At 29.3% G+C, this 23,540-nt stretch overlaps 1 protein-coding gene across 2 annotated transcripts in view; it reads right to left on the bottom strand.

Annotated features, from left to right (window-relative positions):
• Positions 1-825: 825 nt before the first annotated feature.
• Positions 826-23,540, bottom strand: part of LOC129910087 (glutamate receptor ionotropic, NMDA 2B) — a 62,306-nt gene continuing 39,591 nt past the window's right edge. The window contains exons 2-10 of one of the 2 annotated variants that reach the window (XM_055987348.1): positions 18,774-19,545; positions 18,363-18,513; positions 6,306-6,899; positions 5,918-6,207; positions 5,696-5,848; positions 5,489-5,640; positions 4,918-5,425; positions 4,747-4,848; positions 826-993 (exon numbers count right to left, since the gene is read on the bottom strand). In XM_055987348.1, the coding sequence (XP_055843323.1) occupies positions 951-993; positions 4,747-4,848; positions 4,918-5,425; positions 5,489-5,640; positions 5,696-5,848; positions 5,918-6,207; positions 6,306-6,899; positions 18,363-18,513; positions 18,774-19,545 (2,765 nt within the window). In that variant the 3' untranslated portion in view covers positions 826-950. The remainder of the gene's footprint in view (positions 994-4,746; positions 4,849-4,917; positions 5,426-5,488; positions 5,641-5,695; positions 5,849-5,917; positions 6,208-6,305; positions 6,900-18,362; positions 18,514-18,773; positions 19,546-23,540) is intronic. The other variant, XM_055987349.1, reaches the window with a different exon arrangement.

Raw genomic sequence — 23,540 nt, 5'->3', positions numbered from 1 at the left:
TTGTACAACTTTAAGAGAGTTTTTTTTCTATACTTTCTAAGTAAGATTTCTACATAATTTTCTAAAATAAAAAAATCTACTTAAAGCAACTCTATAATAGAATTTTTTAAGACCATGAAACTTTTAAATAAAATCTATAGGTAATTAATATGAATTTAATATAAATAAGTTTAGGTTGGTTTAATTTCATATTCCTTTAAAGAGACTTGTGGGAAATTATTGGTGGTATTTAATTCAATTTTTGGTTTTTTTGTTTTAGTTAGATTCGATCTTTGTTTTTATAAAAAATTTAACAATTTTTTCTTAACAATATAGTTTTTCTTGTTTTTTTTTTTTTTTTGCATTGTTGTGTGTTTTTTTGTTTGTGTTTTAAGATTTTTCATTAAGTTTGGTTTTGTTTTATTTAAATGTTTTTGTATAAGTTACTATTTTTTGTTTGTTAAATTTTAATCAGGAAGTTGTTTTTTTTTTATTTTAGTATTTGGATTTTTTTTTGTTCTTTATACATATTTTTTATACATATAAATTTTATTTTAGAATATTGAAGAGAAAACAATGCTTTCTTTTTTTTTTACGTATGTATAAATAAAACATTTTTTTTTTTTTGTATTGTGTAGTTGTTTTATTTTTTTATACAATTTTAGTTTTTTTGTTTTGTTTTTTAAACTATTAAAAATAAATTCCGTTTGTGTCTCTATGTAGCGCAACATTGTTTTCTTAAATTTTGTTTTTCAAAATATTTTGATTTCGTTATTTTCATAATGTTTTACATTTTTTTCTTATTTTTCATTTTGTTTATTTTTTTTTTATTTTTAGTTATATAAATGTTGCATTTTTTTTTTGTTAACTTATTGCTATTTAAATATATATATATATTTCTCTTTTTTTTTACTTACATGTTAACAAATGTTTTCTTTTGAAAATTGAACTAGGATCCGGATGCTAATATCTTAAAGGACTGTTTCCATTTCAGCAATTTCCGTTTTATAAGACCTGAAAAATTAATTTCGTTAAGTCGTTATTTAAAACATTATTTACTTAAAGTATTAGAAGCATAAGTTTATACTTACTGTTCATGATGTTCATCAAATTAAAATTAGTAGGTTCTGAATTTTACTAGCATTTTAATTTGTTTCTTTTAATTAAGGTACAAGAGCTACTAATTCTTAATTATTTTTTATTAGGTATACGTTTTTCTAGTTTACTTATGAGTACATAGATTTTTTTTATAAACCTGGACTGCTACTTTAAATTTGGGTAAAATTCTATATCATAGGTTTTCATTGCAAAAAAGCAAGTAATTCAAAAAAAGGGCTTAAATAAATTAAATCTACAAGGTTTTGATGGAGTTTTTTAAGTTTAATTTGGGATCAAATGTTTAAGGACTTAAAAACTATTTTAAGTAAATACGTTATTTCTACAGGTTTTAACTAGAAAAGGGGGTTAAAAAAAAAAGAAAAAAAAGGGTTAATTATATAAAAGACGTGGGATATTACATTCTGTACCTACAAAATAAAATAAATAACTAAACTGAACGACAGACGATCTAAAGCTTTCTTGATGCCCACATGTTGGATTAGATTAACAACTTTAAAAGAAGTTACCTCTTATCTCAGAGTTTTATCTTTCAGTGGCTTGTAAATTAAATCACATTTACCTAATAATATGTAATAATGCTACAAGTAGTGTCCAGATGGCTTAAACAGTTTTTTTTCTGTCTTTTTGTAGTTTTTTGTTACCTATTACGATTTAATCTTCCTCTTTCACTAAATAGCTTAAGATTAAGACAAAAAGTAAATGACGTGAAAAACGTTGTAAACAATCACAGATTGTGTTAAGGAAGTTAAACTTTTTCAGGATTGTTTTTGCTGTATTTTTTGCTAGGGGTTAAAATGTATCATACTTAAAAAAAAAACACCACATCAAAGTTGTAGGAAAAACCAAGCCAGGGACGAAGAAAATGGTATTGTCTTATATGCTATTATCAACTAGAGTCGATTTCTATTACAGACTTTTGCTAAACGAGACTTTGAGATGATTACAAAATTTGTCTAATTGGGTGGAAGTAGACATTAATACAAATATTACAGTCAACAAGAGGAACAGGAGAAAGACTTTCATTGTATTTTATTGTTCCTTGAAGTCTTAGACATTATAACAACATTTTACATTTCGATTTTGCTAATCTGTATTATTTTAAGAAGTCAATACTTAAACATGAAATGTTTTAAAATTCAAGCCAAATTTATCGGTTTTCCTTCTGATAGCCACCTTAACCTAAACCTAAACTTAGGTTAAGCATAAGTTTAAAATGTGCGCTTCCGTTTTGCTGAAGCCAATGGAGAAAATTGGAAACGCTTTACCGCTTTTTAAAATTTTTGTTTTTGTTTTAAAAACTTAACTCAGAAATTTACATTCTAAAACTAAAAAAAAAAAAATAATAAAAAATACTGTTCAAGATTTCGCTACAATAAACGAATCGTTATCGGTAAAAATAGAATTTTCATTTTTTTTTTTCTAGAAGTTGTAGCTTTTCAAAACAAAATTTGCTGAGCAATGGGCTTCTGGTCCCATCGATCAGTTTTTATTTCAGAAGCTTAAAATCTACTACTCCGGTAATTGGTACCAAAGAGGCATGATTGGCAGACATCTTTGGTTAAGTATCAGATGCCCGGAATCGGGACTGAAGAAATAAAAAATAAGTGCGGATGACAATAAACGGGTTTTTTACGATTTCTTGTAAAAGCAGAACAAAAAGTTTTACTAAAATTTAAAAACAGTTAAAAAACCTATTCAAAAACTTATTTCAATAATTTTTACAAAAGCCAAAAAAGTTTGTGGTTTATAATTTGTATCTTAATAACTCAAATAAGTTCAGTTAAAAAATGGTGAAAAAGTACAAATTTTTATATAAGTATAGTATCGTACGAGCTTTAAATTAGTTTGAAAAATTAAAAGCAGTCTTTTTTTATGAGTTATATAACATTGTCAAAAATGCAAAAACGTTCTGAAAAACATTTTTTCATAAAATGCATATAATGAAGTATTTTCTCATTTTTACTTGCTCTATAGTTTCGTGTAGAAAAAAAAATTTAGGTTTTAATCAAAACCAACATTACGATGATGGAGAAGATCAAAAAAGTGGTTTTCGTCATCCCGTCCGTGTCGGTCTGTGCGTCCATCTGTACATCTAGTTAGGGCCTAAACGGATGGATGGATTTGCTTGAAACTTGGGATAGATGATTTTGACGTTATTCCCTAGACCCGTTTTTTTCTATTTTTTTAATATCTTCTTTTTAACACATATCTCCCATATAACGTTTTCGAGGAATTGCAATTTTCTCGAAAACGGCTCTAACGATTTTGATTAAATTTGGTATACGTAATATTATTGATTCTAACAAACCTGAGTTTTTATTTTTTCTCAAAAAATGCGGAGAACGAAAATATGGCGTTTCCGTTTTTCAAAAATTGACATAGTTCTTAAGTTCATATATATTTCATCAAAACATATGTAAGTCAATTTTATTAAAAATTTACAGACATCATTTGGAAGTATAAAATGTAAAAAAAACATTTTTTAAAACATTTTTGAAAAAAAAAATTTTAATTTAATTTTTAAACTTTCGATTATTTTTTTTAATTTTTTTTTTCTCGACGCTAAACAAAATCTTAAACTTCCAATAAATATTTAAGATAAGGATACTGTGAACTACAAGAGCAAGTACGTGCGAACCAGTCGTCCATTTTAGCACGAAATTCATACGAAAGAATAAAACATAAATCTTGGGTGTGGCGTTTTATTTTTGGTTTATTGATAATATTTTTCTATTTGCCCAGTATGGTTCACTTATATCATATCAAATTGTTTGAACAGCATAAGTGGCATCTTAAGTTTTACTCAAATCCAAAAATTTTCGCCAACTTTTCTGTTAAAAAAATAATCATTTTTATCAAAAAAACAAAACCGACTTCCATGGATCAAAACTTGGTTTTATGATTTTTCTCATAGATTCTATGGCAATAACTGGACGAAATTAAAATGGGACCACATTGCAGGCAACAGCTTTCCAATATAAAAAGAATTATCAAAATTGGTTCACTTAGTCCAAAGTTATGAGGTAACAAACATAAAAAAAAAAAAATACAGACGAATTGAATACCTCCTCCTTTTTGGAAGTCGGTAAAAAACCGAAAAAGTAAAACTTTTAAAAATTAATATTTTGCGGATATCGGCTCAGATGTAGGTATGTTGTATTTTTATAAGTTTTGGACAAGTAGTTTTGTTTTTAGAGAGTTTTTAAATTTTGCAACTTTAGGGCCTCTCGGAGTCTAAATAGAGCTACAAAACGCATTCGACGTTTACAAATTGTGATATTTATAAAGTAGGTGATTTAAGTTATAATGACTCTCCGCTTTTCCAAAACTACCCTCTAGAATTGAAAAGTTTTTTTTTTACCTATTGAGTTCAGAACACAGAGACCTTAAATGGTTATTATGAGCTCAAAATCTCCATTTCTTCGTTAAAAAAAAAATTCTTGTTAATTTTTTGAATTTGAACATAGTTCGGAGAAAATTTAACTAAAAGCCTCTTACACAAAGATTGCTTTCGATACAAAGCCTTATACAAAAACTGATCAATTCTATAAACCCTAATTTTCGGTACTCGTTCAGTTGAAATAATAAAATTGAGGAACATGCACATTCCATTATGCAAGCAACAACACCAAAATAGAAAAAACTTACCACCTGTATAAATCTTGTGCACTGCCTCCTAAACTTAAATTTCCCAACAGTGGCGGACGTTCTTTCATATGATGATTAAGTAAATCTGACGATGATGCCAGTCTAAAAAAAAAAAAATCAATAAGTTAAATTCATTACACTTTAAATCTTTAAGACAACGCCTTTTCATACTTTAACTGTGGTGGTTTAATACCATGCTTATCCATGGCCTTCTCCAATTGCCTTATTCTCAATCTAGCCATATCCAATTCATGTTTAACTTTCCACAAATGTGTATCACATATGGGATCATTACAACGATGTTTTTTAATTATTTCCGTTGCTTCATAAACTGCTCCCCGGAATGTCAACGATTTACCCATTGACAATGATATCAGCGCACAACAACCACCTCGATCTGACTTCGCTAAACGCTTACGGAAATACTTAAAGTACATGTGTTCTAAGAGTAATAGTAAGGCGGCCAATAATATACCAGCCATTAGAAGTAGAAAAGCTGATAAGAACTGCTCTAGAGCTAAAGGATCTGATGATTTGTGTTCCTGTTTACCAGGTCTACAGCTACCAGTCATCCAATAGCGTCGCAAACGTTCTAAATCACCATTTGCACGAAATTCTAATAATCGTTTATTGAACATTTGAACATATTTGGAATTTCGACTAAAGGCAAGACCATAACCTAAAAAATGTAAGAAAAGATGTTAGAGCCCTTAAAGGTCAAGAATAAGATTGAAAACCTTACCTGTCATGGCGTACCAACTTCCAACTGTCAACAGACGACAATCTTCATCCTGAGCTACCAAATAGTCTAGAACAGTTCCGTCGTAAACAAAGCAGTCCAAGCCTCCGTTCAAGACTGATGCAACACCTTCAGCAACACTCGTCTTATTGAAGCTTAAAAGACAAAAAATGAAAGCCTTCTATCGGAGAAATGTAAGGACTAACTTACTCTTTAAGATAATGATGCATATCCTTAAAATACTTATGGATGGTTGAATCGGTATGACTATAAGGAATAGTACCAAATTTAAAAGAAGGTTTATGAGAAAATGGATGGGTCAATCTTGTATCATTCAATCCACTGAATTCGTGAAATTCCTCTCTAAAAAAATATTGACAGAACATAAAATTAACAAATATTGTACGTTTTTATGGATAACCAATTTTATACCTGGTTATCATGAAGGCAGCCAAATTGGCAGTATAGATAGCCAAAAATACTACAGCAAATAAGGCCCAAACATTGGTCATAAAACGTGATGTAAAACCTCTGGGGGAATCCACATGGACAGCTGCTTGAAATAACACAGCCCAGACTAACCAATAAGTTCGAAATAGGGAAAATCTATAGGGAATCACTGAACCAGTTTGCAGTGACAATTTCATATCGAATCCACTTGGCGATAGCCATTCGAATAGAAATATCATAAAAGTTGCCGCATGAATAGCGACTATTCCAACCTAAAAAAAAAAAACGAAATCAATCAATTATTCAAATGAGTTGATACAACTTTTAAACATTTTTATCAGGAAATAAAAACATGTTATATAAACATTACCAACATCCATGAAGCAGTATCGAAAGGCTCCAAAAATGCTGTCGGTGATATAATCCCAGTCCTCTTTGCCACCACAATTGCAATACCCGTTTCCATAAATGGCTCACTAAAATCAACGACAGCCTCTCGTTCAGTGTTAATCATCAATGATGTTAAAACCATATCTGTCTTCCGATTGACAAGTTCAGCAATTAAACCATTCCATTTGCCATTCTCCAATGTACCCCATTTGCCATCTTCAACGCGTACTAATTCATAAGTGAAACCTAATTCTTCGGCGAATTTCTCCAGCAAATCAATACAAAAACCACTGCAACATTGATAGAAAGATTCATTACGATGTGCTTGGCCGATATCTACGTCGGCAGCCATTTCATGATCGGCTGCAACACGACAGAGGACACCTCTGTCCATTAGGCATTTGCCACTAACCGGGTCGGCGGGAGAGAGATTGATGTAAGGCGCTTCTTCGAGAAATGTTATTTTTAGATGAAATTTCTCGGGTACACCCTGTGGTGGGGCGTGCGAATTGCCTGGCCATGCTATGTCTCGGATGTCGAGTTTTTGTGTTTCCCATGATTTCCATACACCAATCTGGGGAAGAGATAAAATACTTTTGTATTTACACTCTGGTGTGTTTACATAAAGACAATTGTTATTTTAAGTTTACAAAAATGTAAAGTAGGTAAGAGTAATACATCTGTAAAATAGGCTTTTTAGATAAAATTTTAGCTAGGTTATTAAATATTGGTACATAATAAGTTTAAGCATTGAATCTTTTCCTTTAAAAAATGACTTCGTTTCTCGTTTGGTAAGCTAAATTATCAAAACTAAAACTTTGCTTAAACCTTTTATACTCCTGTTTTTTGAATTCGGAAAACTTCCCTTGCTCCAGCTTGTTGCAGATTGCTGGAATTTTTTGTTTTTATTATTTTTTTTTGTAATGTGGTCTAATTGCATTTTAAAAGTTATTCCGAGTCTTAAAAAATTCTTTCTAACAATGGAACACTTTGTTTAATAAACATTTCAAATAAATACCAGTTGTTCTAAATTTATTTTAATTTTTGTCATGTTTAAAAAAATGTTCAATATTTTTCCAAAATATTGAAGTTGGAAACTTTATAATTCTTAAGGTAAGATCTATGCGTTTTTTTTCAAAAATTGTATGACTGAGGAGGAAATTTAGGGAGCGGGTCAAAATTCTGACTTCAAAATTCTGATTTACAAAATTCAGCTTTTTTCAAGTAATTTCTGTTTTTCAAAATTCTGCTTTTTTTTCTATTCTGTCAGCATTTTTTTTACCAAAAAAAAAAAATCTGCTAATTCTGTTTTTTTTTTTTTTTCATTGGATAATATACGTTTACTATACCAAAATACACCTCATTTTTCTTATAACTCACATCTATTCGAGAATACCATTGAAAACTAATTATAGAAACGATGTTGTGTCATAAAGTATACATATTCCTTTTCTTATTTAATGGTTTGAATATCAATTTTTATTCGACTAATTAAATAATGTTCAATTATTATTTTTCGAAGATATTTATCATTAAAAACCTTTTCTAAATAGGTATTTTTAAATTTATTGATTTATCAAAAAAAAAAAAAAAATTAATATTACAAAAAATTGACCAATAAGCAAGTAATCTCAATACTTAGAAGATGATTTTACAAAATTCTGTTAAAGCGCGCGCTTTTTAACATTTTCCAAACCTTTTTTTTAATTTTTGACAGAGTTTTGTAAAACAGAATTATGAAAAGCAGAATCTTGAAAAGCAGAATTTTGAAAAACAGAATTTTAAAAAGCAGAATTTTGAAAGCGGAATTTTGACAAAAGAATTTTGACCCCAACCCGGAAATTTACGACTAATGGAAGGTAAAGATAAAAGAAAAATCAATCTGGAAAACACACAGCCAGATAGACAGATGGAGTTCCGATACCTACTTTTTTTTAGAATTCTTTATCATTGTAATGCAGAGTTTTAAAAATATCAATAAAAAAAAGGATTTGAAATTTAAAAAAAAAATATTTATTGCAACTAAAAATATTTTGCATTTAAAATTTTTTGAATTGACAAAAAAAATCAATGCAAAACGTGTACAATAACAATCTCGAGAAAACAAAAATGGGTAGGTGAATTTTATCGAAATTTTGTTTTTATGTGTTAAATAATATAATTGAATAATTACAAATAGAAGTGACACCGCAGATTACTCATGCGACTATAAGAGTACCGGAAGATAAATGAACTACAGGTTTGCGCCTCAACTATCATGTATTTTCGAGTTGAAACTTAACTAATAATTTTTTTAAACATTCATAAAAAAATTAATAATTATTATCATTGAATAATTACAAATCATTGAATAATTACAAATAGAAGCATTGAATAATTACAAATAGAAGTGACACCGCAGATTACTCATGCGACTATAAGAGTACCGGAAAATAGATGAACTACAGGTTTGCGCCTCAACTATCATGTATTTTCGAGTTGAGTCTTAACTAATAATTTTTTTAAACCTTCATAAAAAAATTAATAATTATTATTATACATTTCAAAGAGCTTATGTTGATAAAAGTTTTCGTATATTGAAAAGTCATATTAGTCTAGAGAACAAAGACTATGCCTTTTACTCCTAGTGCCCTAGGTTCGAATACCGGTAAAAATTGAAATTGTTTTTTTTTTGCGGAGATTTTTTTTTGAGAAATTTAATTAATTTTTATTCTAGTAATGTAAAAAAAAAAAAATCTCAATTTCCCGTCAGATTCGAACCTGGGCAGGTAAACTTAACAGACATTCACGTTATCCTCTAGGCTATCTCCACTTTTTGAAACAGGAAAACTTTTATCTATATGTATAATCTCTTTAGGATTTGATTTTGGGTTGCTGGATTTGCTTTTGGATTGTTGGCTTTGATTTTGGATTGTTGGATTTGCTTTTTTAATTTAACGCACGATACTAGCGACGACAATTTTACAGCGGAAGTTTCCCTGGGTGTCCACTTCTATTTGTAATTATTCAATGATAGAAGTGACACCGCAGATTACTCATGCGACTATAAGAGTACCGGAAGATAGATGAACTACAGGTTTGCGCCTCAACTATCATGTATTTTCGAGTTGAGTCTTAACTAATAATTTTTTTAAACATTCATAAAAAAATTAATAATTATTATTATACCTACATTTCAAAGAGCTTATATTGATATAAGTTTTCGTATTTTGAAAAGTCATATTAGTCTAGAGAACAAGGACGATGCCTTTTACTCCTACTGACCTAGGTTCGAATACCGGTAAAATTTTAAAATTTTTTTTTTGCGGAGATTTTTTTTGAGAAATTTAAGTAATTAATTAATTCTAGTAATGTAAAAAAAAAAAACAATCTCAATTTTCCGTCAGATTCGAACCTGGGCAGGTAAACTTAACAGACATTCACCTTATCCTCTAGGCTATCTCCACTTTTTGAAATAGGAAAACTTTTATCTATATCTATATGTATAAGCTGTTTAGGATTTGATTTTGGGTTGCTGGATTTGCTTTTGGATTGTTGGCTTTGCTTTTGGATTGTTGGATTTGCTTTTTTAATTCAACGCACGATACTAGAGACTATGAGAAAACAGCGGAAGTTTCCCTGGGTGTCTACTTCTATTTGTAATTATTCAATGATAATATTTTCTTAAAAAAGCCATACCAAATTTTTTTTTTTTTTATCGCTAGAAAATTTCCATACCTATGTACATTAGGGCGTTCGTTATTTTTTTGAATCAAGTTCCTAAGTGCAAAAACTGTTTCTAAATAATAAAAAATGGTTTATACCTTTTTGAAAAGAGTGTTTAATATTTTTTATTTAAAAAAAATCAAATGTAACATTTTAATAAAACCTGATCCCATCAATTTCCTTCAATAACAAAAAGTAAATTAATAAAACCTGTCCTTCTCAACATTCTTTGATAAAAGAAGAGTACCTATACAGGGTGTCCCAAAAGTAATGGATCAAACGAAATATGCTGATAGGCCAACTTAAGGGCTCTCAGAATTTGGTAACTTGTTCATCCCAAATCCTTACGGTTTTCGATTTAATGCATTTTTTGTGAAATTTCGAAAAATGCCGACTTTGCATCAGTATTTTGCTTCCTCCGCTCATAATTGATTTTTGTTTTCTACAATTCTTCCACTAAAACGTTGCCTAATAATAGGAAATAATTAATTGATCAAAATATTTTTTATTTCATACGCCATTTTGCTGCAAATTAATTAACAGTTTCATGTTTTATAAAAACTCAATTTCTTACTTTTATTTCAGAGCAGCATCCCGAAAAAAATTTGCATGGTGTGATACTGGTTTATTATTTTAAAAACTTGCCGTGTTATTGCAGTTTCCAAAAATGTATAAAAATTTCCAAAGTTGAAATTGGAACAAAAGATATTACAATTTAAATGTAACAAAACAGGGCTTTTCAGAGAAAAATAACAAAGAAAAATAAACACATTTTCTCGACTGTAGTTTGTTTATTTCTTTTTGAATAAAAGTCTCGACTTTTGTTTGTTATTTTTCTCTGAAAAGCCCTGTTTTGTTACATTTAAATTGTAATATCTTTCGTTCCAATTTCAACTTTGGAAATTTTTATACATTTTTGGAAACTGCAATAACACGGCAAGTTTTTAAAATAATAAACCAGTATCACACCATGCAAATTTTTTTCGGGATGCTGCTCTGAAATAAAAGTTAGAAATTGAGTTTTTATAAAACATGAAACTGTTAATTAATTTGCAGCAAAATGGCGTATAAAATAAAAAATATTTTGATTAATTAATTATTTCCTATTATTAGGCAACGTTTTAGTGGAAGAATTGTAAAAAACAAAAATCAATTATAAGCGGAGGAAGCAAAATACTGATGCAAAGTCGGCATTTTTCGAAATTTCACAAAAAATGCATTAAATCGAAAACCGTAAGGATTTGGGATGAACAAGTTACCAAATTCTGAGAGCCCTTAAGTTGGCCTATCAGCATATTTCGTTTGATCCATTACTTTTGGGACACCCTGTATATATATTTTTTTTAATCTTGTTAATTTAAAAAGATAAATAATTTTTTTTTCTAACTCAATTTCTTCCAATATACATATAAAAAGATTTCATCCAAAATTGATTTAAGTCTTTTTTATATCTTTTAGCCCAGGGTCTATAATTTTTGAAACAAAAAAAAAATCATAGTAGGATGAAACCCATTGGAAAAGGAGTTGAATATGATAAAAAGAAAAGGAAAAATAAATTACGGGCGAGCCGAGTTCGGGAAGTGGGTGGGTTGAGTTTTTAATTGTAAAAAATGGTAAATCTCGATTTCCGGCAAAACTACAAGTCCTATGAAAAAAAAAATTATAGCAAAGTTGTAGGTAATAAGAAGATCTACAACTTATACGTTAACAATTTTTTCACATAACCTCAAAATGTATGTGAAAAATTCAGAAAACCAAGTTTTTGGTTTTTTTATTTTTATCTTTTTCAAAAAAATGTTTTTTTTTTATACGAAATTTGGTGAAAACCTACCTTGTCGTGTTCCAAATACACAGTAATTTATTTGATTTAAAATATTTATTTTTTAACCTTATTTTGACTTAATATCAAAAAAACACCCTAATTTTTTTTATCATTATTTACAATTTTGGCCTATTTGTTAAAATTTACACTCAAAAACTGTAAGATTTTATGTTACATTGATAAATGTTACGGTTTTTGAGTATTTAAAGTGTAAATTTACCATTTTGTACCATTAAAAACTCAACTTCCAGAACTCGGCTCCCCCGTAATTTATTTTTCCTTTCATTTTTATCATATTCACCGAATTTTCCAATGGGTTTCATCCTACTATGATTTTTTCTTACTTTTTAATGTTTTTGAAGGCTTCGGCACTGGTCTATTTGAACATGAACACTTTATTATTTCATACTGGTTGAACAGAACTTCCACCTATATAATATTCTATTCCATATTAAATTTTAGTTTGACGCTTAATCGGGAATTTGAGATATCAATTAGTTTTTTTTTTATACATATCTCAAAAATCTGAGAATCAATTTACCATCATCTCATTGTCATTCTCTTTGGTTTCTGTTAATTTTAAAATAAATACGACTCTTTTAGTACAGGAAAGTTAGTAAAAAAAAACAGGCATTTTGTGGAACGAAATACAGGACGGCTGAATTTTTCAAATCTGAAAGAGGGGTATTGAAAAGCTTAAGTCCTGGTTTTCGGGACGCTACCCCCCTGGCGAAATCAGCCTCCCAATATTTCGTTCCACAAAATGCCTGTTTTTTTACTAACTTACTGTACTTAGACTATAGTTTTCAGATCAATAACTTTCGACTCATACATCGCATGACTTTAAAAAATATACCAAATTATTGGAAATTTGATGGTCCATAACTTTTAATTTTTAAAAAACTATGTAACTAACACGGGGAATGATATAATCTTAAAAAAAACCGAAAGAAAAATAAATTAAAACAACATAACCTCAAAACTATTGCCCGCTGAGAAAAATAATGTATTACAAAAAAAAAGATAATTAAATTTTGAAGAACTTTGGTCTGACAACCATTTCTATAGGACCCATAGTTTTGGAGATATAGAGCGATTCGCGTTTTTCAAAATGGCGGATTTCGCCAGGGGGGTAGCGTCCTGAAAACCAGAACTTAAGCTTTTCTAATATCCCTTTTTCAGATTTGAAAAATTCAGCCGTCCTGTATTTCGTTCCACGAAAAAGTCTATCTTTCCTGTACTATTTCAAGCGTTTTATTTTTGTCAGAGAAAACGTCAACATCAAAATGGTCTATGCTCCACTCAAGTTGTACCATTTAAAGATTTCGCATGATTCAATTTATGTTTATGCAATATTTTAGATAAATCAATTTAAATCTAAAATGCTATAAAATAATTCCTCAAATTGAATTTTCATGTATGCTATTCCACTGCTATACCTATTTTGTGTACATATTCGTCTTACTATCATAAAGTTAAAAAAAAAAAAAAAAAAAAAAACGAAAAAAGCAACTTCCAAATTCCAGTGATGATTGTCTCCATAAATGCACAATCATATCATTGAAGGAAAAATTATGTACTATCCTAAGTACTAAATATAGATTTTTTGACTCCATGAAAATAAAACAACTATTTGGAAACATTATACCAAAAGAGACAGAGAGTACATTTCATGTGGGCAGGTCCCAATTGCAATCAATAGTGGTAATAATATGAACCAATAAAAATAAATAAGTGAATATGAGCTGTAGACATGGAGGCCTGTCGTGTATAAGCCCATCAGAATTCAAGAGCCAAGACACAGGCACATACAAATTTATCTATCCACCTTTTGCCTTTTGAAGCTGCAATATTTTTTTTGTTTTTCTGCTGAATAAGAAATAATGCTAAATTAGGTGTAATTCTTTCTCAGGGAGAAACGAAAACGAAATAATAGTCTTGCGAGAGAATTTATCACTTCTTCGAACTAACAATAGCTTCCTGCATAAACAACTTTTACATTCATCTTTGCACAGAGCTAATATTTTCTTATGAAATTGGCCATGTGTCTGGTTCTATTGCTTTCAGCCATTAGTATCCTCTAAAAAACCAAAACCAAATTCTTATCAGATGGTTTATGGGTTTGTTAGTCGACATTTTGGCCCGAGATAATTTATCAATGCCAATTTTAAGCTTAAATAGAAGCACCTTAGCCTTTTTTTTATTATTATTATTATTATTAAAAATAAAGGTTGCCTTTAGAAAAAGGGAACACACTGCGAGGCAATTGGGCATGTACAATCGTACATTTTCAAAATAAGGGTGCAAAATTTAATGTATTTTTTTCTTTTGTGTTGAATGAACTATTAAATTTAAAAACTTTCAGGAAATGATAAGGGCGTGCTCCGAAAAGTAAGAACAAATAAAATTTGCACCTTTATTGTCATAAAAAAGCAGACTCTTGTGTATAGATTGACTCATTGTCACAAAAAAGGTTGAGCGTTACTATTTATCTAGCATTGACTATTTCATTTGAAATACCACCATCTTTTTATAATCACTTATTCACCAAGTCCACAAAAAGCATCAAGTTTTATTTCATAAAGTGATAAATCATGTTGCGAATATACGTTCTGCGTTCTGCCTCATGAGTTATCACAATGTCAATTTAATTTTCAAAACAAGGACAATCGGCTTGTACACAGGCCACATAACGCGCCATACAATTATTTTCGTTTTATAAATGCGATGAATAATTTTATCAGTAAAGGCCAAACAAACTTGGAGAACGGTAGGACATTTAACTTATAGCGGGCAATGTTATGTTGTGTTATGATTAGGGTGAAGAGAGGTTTTTGAAAGAAACATAACGTTCGCAGTTCATCATTTTAATGTTACCTGCTTCATTATATTTGTTATTTTAGATTTATCGTTCTTGTTATAAAAAAAAAAAAACAACGTAAAGGAATAGGATTTTTGAGCTAGTGATGCTAAAAGACAAACAATAATGCTTTCTTCCCCATCTTTCACACACTTACTCACTCACAAAAAAAAAGTCAAAAACTCTAAATTGTTTGCAAAAAAAAAAACAAGTTTTAAGAGATGACGATCTGACTTGAAATAACGATGATAGCGAAGTGGTTTCGCAATTTTGTCTGTTTGTTTGTGTGTCTCTTTCTCGAGCTACAGCTTAAACTAAGAAAGCAATTTGGTTAAAACTTGGAAGTCTTAAGTTTTTGGTTATTCCCAAGAGCATAAATTAAAATTTAAATTTTAAAAATAGATAAGCTTTTTTCCCCAAAAAAAGACTTCCTGATTTTCATAAAAAAAAAAAAACACATGCACTAAGTCAAATAGGAATCTATTATTGAAACATTTTTGAGCCATTGTTAAAATTTTACCTATTCCGGGGAAAAATTTTATACAGAAACCTTTTTGGAAGTCGGTAAAAAGTGGCAACATCATATTTATGTTATCCGTATTTTTGTAGGAAAATTAAAGAAAAGAACGCAGTTTTATTGGAATTACTTAAAACACTTAGTGAACCAAATTTCATCAAAATCTTTAAGGCGTTATTTGGGAAAATTGTATCAACTTGAAAATTTTGCATAGGAGGTACAAGACCAAAGCGAGTTAAAAAAAAAATATATAAACCTTTTAAATTAAAAAAAAAAACATGTGTACCAAATTTCAATCATATTCGTTCAACCGCTTGGGCTGTGACTCAGTGTACAGTGGGCGCACGGACGAACTAACGAACAGATCGACGACACGGACGGTATGAGGAAAACCACTTTTTTGGACATCTCCACTTTGATTGGAAATTGGTCCAAAGCGTTTGAAATGATGTTTTTGTTATTTTAAAAGCAAACTGTTTTTTTTATTAACTACAAAAACATATGTTCACCTTTAAATTTTTTGTTTTCAAATTGACATACCTACAAATTTCTTATTATTCTAAGCAACTTTTAATATCAAGACCAAGTACATGCAACTCAGTCGTGCAAATTATTATTTATTTAATTTTGCCCCTACGAGTACCTTGAACGAAAAATTAAAAAAAAAAACCTTTAGGTTGAAGTTTTCAACCTTAATTTATTTATTATACACTTTACTAAGACAAATTTGTGTCTAATTTGCGTGCTTTAATTTAAAAAATACATTGTTGAAATAAGATCTTATACACAATTTGTCACTAACTGAATTCATTTCATCCAAACATTTTGGTCTCAAAAGGTTTAAGTAATTTGATCTTAATGTATTTTTTTTGTTGCTACTCAAAATTTTTTTGTTAATCACATTAACTTTACCATTGAATAATAACAATTGATATTCATTTTAAATATAATACCTAAGTAGTATTTCCAAAGTTAACTCTGTCTTAAAAAAAAAACTCAAAATATACATAATATGTAGGTACTATACATATTATGTATAGTACCTACCTATACAAATTGCATCGTACTAGTCAGCAACGGAAATAGAGTTCGAACCAAGCCCTTCTTCTTTAAAGGATGTGCTAATTCCGAATCCGAAGTCATGTTTTTGAAATATTGACAGGTCATAAAACGCAGTTTTTTGGTACATTTTTCAATGAATTAGGATCATCGTTTAAGTGTTTTTTTTTTTTTTTTTTAAATGGCAACACGCAATAGGTATTTTATTTATAATATGATATTTATTTATTTTTTTCAAATTTAGATTTTTTTTCAAAGATATTGAAAATAGAAGATTATTTATGTATTTCAAAATCTTAGTTATGGTTATTGGTTTTTTTAATCAAATTTCTGTTTGTAACTTCTAATTTGGATTAAAAAAGCAACATGTTACGGAAAAGTATACATTTTAGATTAAACATAAAAAAGAATTTAATTTAAAATAAGTTAGTTTTTAAGGCTTTATAATGAAAATAGCTCAAAAACTAATTAGATAGCGTTACTCTCATGGAAGTAACATACCCTTTCCATTAAATAATTTTTTAGGTTTCGATGGTTAATTGAAAGATAATAATGCCTAGTTACTGGATTAGTACAAAAAGTTAGTCAAATATCATCCTTTTAATTTTTTTTATCGAAAAAGGGACTGAAATCTACATTTTTTTTTTCTTACAAACAAATTTTTTTTATGTATGGTCATAATTTTGAAAAAAAGATATAAAAAATGTTAATCCAGAAAGTGGTTTGTGTTTTGGCTAAGAAGAAGTAGCACACATTATTGTTCTATAAAAAGTTATTTCCTCAGTTGTCAGAATTTTTTGTGGTCATAGGCAGTGTATGTTACTTACATGTAACATGAGAATAACACATTAGTTTTGCTATTTATTATTTTGGAACATAACTTTTTGCTATTCATATTTCTTAGTTGTGATGTTTTTGGCACGATAATACTGAAAAAAGAAAACATTTTTTAATATTGATTTTCATAGTTCAAAAAGGTCAATAGTTTTAAATTGAAGTAAATTGAAGTGAATTGAAACCACAACTCAGAGTTCTTGCTTTCGTTTTTTTTTTTTATTATTTTTTGCCAAAAGGTGTTAATTGTTAAAATGGTTATAAAATGTTCGTAACAAATTGAATCAGTCCATCACTCATTTTTTAAAAATATTATATTATTATAAAGTGAATTTTGTTCTTAAAAAAAAAAAACAAACCAGAGTTATGCGCGTCAAAGATACGAAAAACCGAAGCTATAAAACGTATTTTTAAGTATATATATATATCAAAGGATGCAAAAAATTTGATTCTGAAATGATAGTCAACATTGTGCAAAACAGAAAAACTTTAGTAGGTATGTCTGTTCTAAATGGGACTCACTAATTTTAAATTAAATACAAAAGAAAACTGTCCCACATTAAAAATGTATTTCTATTTTCAGAACTTAAAATCTTTAAATAACATTTGAGATAATAGTTCTTATATGAATCACTCATTACTAACCTCAAATACGTTAACTATACCTACATAAAGTTTTTACCATAATTTTTCTGACTTCTGGCGTTTTGACAAACTTCCAGAAAAAATAACCAAACCAAAACCTACGTAAACTTAGTTATAGTGTAGGCGTCATTATAGTATGATACAGGTAGATATCCTAGACTAGATCCAACCACACACATCATTTAACATGTAATTGCCACAAAAATTCTTGTGGGATAATAAATTCTCTTAGAGTTATATGTAATTCAAACCACAATACGAATGAAAAAAAAAGAAAAAAAATAAAACAAAAACTTTTCAATAAATTTGTATTTGCTCAGAGAAAAGAAAGAAAGAAACTTTACCCTGCTCTTTACTCTTCTTTTGTGCATCAATATGTTCTCATTTTACTAAAAGAGACGATATTAGATAAATATTTTTATTTTTTCCTCCTTCCTTCTAATATTTCCAAAAAAGCAAAAAAAATAACTTTTCCTATATATATTGACAAAAACTTTTCGTTTTATCGCACAAAAACTTTTCGTGCCAATCGGGGAATGTTGTCAAAATCAATTGCAAATAGATTTAATGTTTAGTGAAAAGGACAACAACTTACCTCTTCCCAAACTAAATTCTTATTATTCGCACTTGGACGGAGGTTCATAATTTTCAATTCGGCAGACTTTAGATCACCATCGGCAGTGAACTCAATATTTGGCTTATTTAGGTCACCCTCAATCGATACGTTTCGTAGATACCTAAAAAATCTGTATAAAAGTAAAAAAAGAAAAGAATGGGAAAAAAAGTTAACAAAAAACTTTTATAACTACCCCCTTTATTTTCAAGGCAACACAAACAAAACAACCAACAACCATGCCATCATCAAGCATCAACATTTTACATTGTCATAAACATAATAATCACTTTCTCATTTTTATTATTATCATCATCAAAAACATCAACCATCATCATCATGATATTTATCATTATCGTCGTCAATTCATATCTTGTAGATATATATACTTACATTTCTCCATTGTCCCATCGTCCACGACCCTCATCGTCACATGAAAGTGATTGTGTTGTCAACTTTCTTCCAGCATTTGCCGGATCTGTCAAGTATGCTTCCACTCCATACCCATAGATCTTAATCGCATTAGAAATCTCATTCATCAAGGCTCCACTGCTAGTGTCAAAATGCACTCCCAACATCCCCACCGGAAATTGAGGATGTGCATCTTTCTTTTCAATTACAGACTGACTCACCACCCATACATAATTCTCTCCCGTTAACTTCAACTCTTCAGCCTGTCTAAGGATATTGATGGCTTCACCTTGAGTGGCATAGAGGAGCATTACTCTGGCTTCGCTATTGACCAACTCCACAAGGTCACTAGTCCGAGTAACAACAATCGAATTTAGAATTGTGAATTTGAAATGTTCCTGCATCTCGGCGACACGTTCTCGCACAGCTTGGACAAAATCATCATGTCCGGCTATTTGAGAGGTTACCACCGAGAATTGATGCCACTTGTATCGTTCGAGAATGCTCAACATGGCCGCACTTTGGTGTTCTATGCTTGGAGCTAGCTGAAGTTGAAGTGTCGATTGGGAGGCACGTCGCTCAAGGCCAGAGTTATCGGCATTCCATGATATAACTGGAATACCTAAGTAACCGGCCAATTGGAGGAAGTATTGAGCTGATGCTGTACTATGACCGAATTGTTCATTGTTCATCATGTAGAGAATTGCTGATACGTTTACGTGTAGAAATTCTTTGCACAGAGTACTCAAAATTGCTATGGAATAAAAAAAATGGAAAAATTGTAAAATTACAACAGAAATATAACGAAACAAAAAAAAAAATGGCATAAGTAAATTTAAACCCTTTTGTTAGAAAAGGCAAAGAGAGAAAAGTGAACTTTTGAAAGGACCTCTTTTTCGTGAGTGGTGTTTATATGGGAGAGGGCACCATGAACGGCATTTCAATGGAATTGCTTGTAAATTGAAATGTTATGTGATTTTTGATGGTTTTTGTGGCAGACAGTTTTCGGTGTAGATATTGCAAAAGTTTATTTTTTACTTCTTCTTCTCTTTTTTTTTTTTATTCTTGGAAATAACATACATACACTATAGGACTATAGGTTTGTTCGTTTTCGTTTTTTTTTATATTTATTGAGAAAAAAGCAAATGACTTTCTTTCTCTCTTGCAAACGATTTAGGCCATTTGAAAATCTTATTTTTAAATTAAGGACAAAAGGCAAAAAGAGGCAAAAGAAAAAAAATATGTGTGTGGTAAGACATTGAAATGAGTGTGGGTGATTCTATTATTTTTTTAGGACTATTAAATATACAAGAAAAAAAAAATAAAACAGAAAAAAAAAATAAGGAAGAGAAATTGAATAGGCTTGGCAGTTTGGATTGGAACGTGAGTTAAAAAATAAAAATGAAAATAATGTTTTTTGAGAGGAGTCAGTTTTGTCGGTATAAGTTTGTACATTATTATGATGGTTTCTATGGAAAAAAAAGTCAACTTTTTAGACAGTAAAAGGTAGTTGGAATGTAGAAAATTGAAAATGAGATCTTTTATTTACAAAAAATGTTCTCTTTCTGGGATTTTCTTAACTGTGGTGTGTTTTAATATACGCAATTAATTATTTTTTCATGGTTCTTTGTTTTTAGATAAATGTAAAGGGATTATGGAGATATAGGTCGTTTCAAATCAAAAGTCCTGACTCTGAGTTTATTTTCTCCCTTCCAATAAAATTGAGAGCAAATAAACTAAAAACTCAATTTTATTGGCTCATTGCGACAAATCAACTCAAAAATAACAACAAATCATGCTTGTTTGAATGAAAGAAATGCTAGAGAAAAAAATAAACAAACGAAAAATCTGAATTTGTTTATTAATGATTTCTATGGTGACGACTTCAAAATAATTGAAAAATAAAAATAAAATATTTACTGCCCAATTATACAAATGAAAAGATGCGAATAGAATTTTAATTTATGAATTGCTTTCATATAAACTGGACATTTCTGGTCCATCTTCACCTAGTCCTATAACAATGTCTTCGGCAAAGTTATCCCAACTGCCTTCAGATGATAAATAATTAAATAATTGTATGTTTTTTTGTATTGCACGCGGATATGGAGTGATGCAAGCCCGGGAGACTTGCATCCGCTTTCTGAGGCTTACCCAGTGAATCTCACAGACGGATCAGTTAATTAAAATAGGGATATCAAGAATTGTTCTTCATTATTTTATCGTAATTTTAGAAAAAGTTCAGCTGTCTCATAAATGCTTCCTTCCAGTAAGCGAATGAGTTTTTTTTATTTTTGCTCAATTTTCCATGGGACTTTAGATTTGAAACGACCTATAATAATGTCATTTTCGATTGGTTTCACTCAAGGATTCACTCATTCTGAAATCCAATAAAACAGTTTAAATCCATTCCACTCAATTTTGTTTTTTTGTGCTTGTATAAAATTTCAAATGTCAAATATTTTTATTATTTTTTTTTTTCTTGCAAACGAAAAACATTGAAAAATTATAATTTTGAAGACTACGCTTAAGAAGATGATGATATCAATTGTTCCATGGCATTTATTTATCCGTTTTTGTTTTGTAATTAATTTCAATTTTAAAAAATAATAAATTCTTGAATGAAAAACCAAAAATTTTGACGGAGTTTTTTTTTGACATGTGAGTGTTCATGTATTAGTGCTTCTTGAGTGGGTTCTGAATTGAAATCGAGAAGAGAATTTCTCTTCTGAGAAGCGTTCTAGCTGTCATTTCAAAGCCAATAAAACGGTTTCAGAAGGCTTCGGAATGATTCCGGACGCTTCCGGAGAGCCAATCGAAAACGACATAAGATATAGTAATTGTATTTAAATAAACTACAGAACAATTGAGAGATTGAAATGTATGCAAATCGAGTTTACCTTCTTAAAATCAAATGCTGATTAGAGTTTTCAGGATTATGCAAAATGACACAGCATTAGTTTATGATGTTAAATGTTATAATGTATATAATAAGCATTTTTAGAAGGAGGTGAATTTGGTTTCGGATTATCAAAATATTTTCGAAAATTATAATTTGGTTCAACGTAAAATTTAATAGATATTCTGTTTTTTGAACATTGTATTTTTTTTTTAAGTTTTTTACTGTTTTATCATATTTGATAAAACATACCGCCAAAATAGTCATATTTTTAAAGAAAATTGATAGGTCTTAAAATTGTTACTAAACTAAAAAATTAAAAAAAAGAAAATGCTTAATAATAGTTCTTAAAGTGGGGTTTATCGATTTGGAACATTTCGCGTAAAATTATTCTTTGTTTTGTTTTATTTTTTTTTTTGACGTGATAAAGTCTTATAAATCGATGAACCATGGCAGCCACCACAATAAAAGTGACGCCATTTTCTAGCGTTCCACTCTCGCACTTTCGCAGTGCGGCTAAAATTTCAATTAAAAATAAACTATTTGAGATACAAGAATCTTTTATAGCTTATTTGAAAGATAATAACCTAAAGTTAAATACATTTGAAGAATTTTAAAAATTCTATCTTTTAGTAGGGTATCTTTCAATAGATAAATTTATTGCAAGACTGATAATGGTATTGAAAAAATTCTAAAAAATTTCGAAACCAAGCTATTAATGGTTTTCTAAAATTAAAACCTTTGACAAAGTAGTGATTATAGGTAGGGGAATTTTTTTTTTTGACAATTTTAAAAACGTTATTCGAATGATAATAGAAAAATAGGTTAGAGGTCTGATACAGATTTTTTTTAAGTCTCTGCGTTTCGAAATATGAATTTTTGAAAAACACTTACTTATTTTGGGGTATTTTTGGGTGAGTTTTTATTTTTTTAAATTTTTTGTAGCATTCAAAAAATCTCAAGCTTATAGAACATGTAGTCTATGACTGTGAGCATACATGTGCAAAAAATTGGTATTTCAAAATGGTTTTTGACCGAATAACGGGAAAAACAAGTTTTTTTGTCCCAAGTTGTTTGACCTTTTTTAACCGTTTTTTATTTTTATCTTTTTTTCTTCAACAGATCAATAAATGAAATTTATATTGTAAATAGATAATAGACAGGACTATATCTGTGCAAAATTTCAATCAATTTTGTAGTCACAATTTTGAGATAACGTTAAAATAAGGTTCTATCTTTTGATCTAAAGCAAATACAAATTTGATTTAACTTTATTGAGCATCCTGATGATGTTACCTTTCATTTAGTTTATCACACATAACTGTACATTCACTACAAGCTACACAATGTTAAATTAAAAAACTTGTGAAATACCTCAAAACACCAGTGGAGATCTGTTGCCCCCCGAACAGCCACCAGTGTGGGAACTACCGTAATCTCAATTTGGAATTTCGACATGATTGGCTTTAAAAAATTCTAACTTTTTTTCTAGGCATCGCAGAAATAAGATTGAAACGTCATATGAAAGGTGAAATTATAAGGTTTTACATGATATAAAATCTTAGAAAAATTGATTCAATAGCGTGAGAACATAAAATTATATGTTTTTTTGCTTTTTGTGATGAAAATTGATCGAGTTAAAAAAAAAAAAAAATCATGTGTGCAATTCACATGCGGTAGAAGTGAAACCTTAAAAAATCATTTTTCTTGAAAAAAATAGAAAAAATCTACCTATTTCTATTCTATCACCTTCAATTCCATGTTTTTTATATGACAACCTATATAAATTTTATATCATCTGAAAGCTTTTTGTCTTAGCTCAAAATATATATATCGAACAGGTCTATGAG

The sequence above is a fragment of the Episyrphus balteatus genome, chromosome 2, assembly GCF_945859705.1.
Source record: "Episyrphus balteatus chromosome 2, idEpiBalt1.1, whole genome shotgun sequence".
Taxonomy (NCBI): domain Eukaryota; kingdom Metazoa; phylum Arthropoda; class Insecta; order Diptera; family Syrphidae; genus Episyrphus; species Episyrphus balteatus.
Note: the sequence above shows the minus strand (reverse complement) of the source record. Positions and strands in the feature narration are given on the sequence as shown.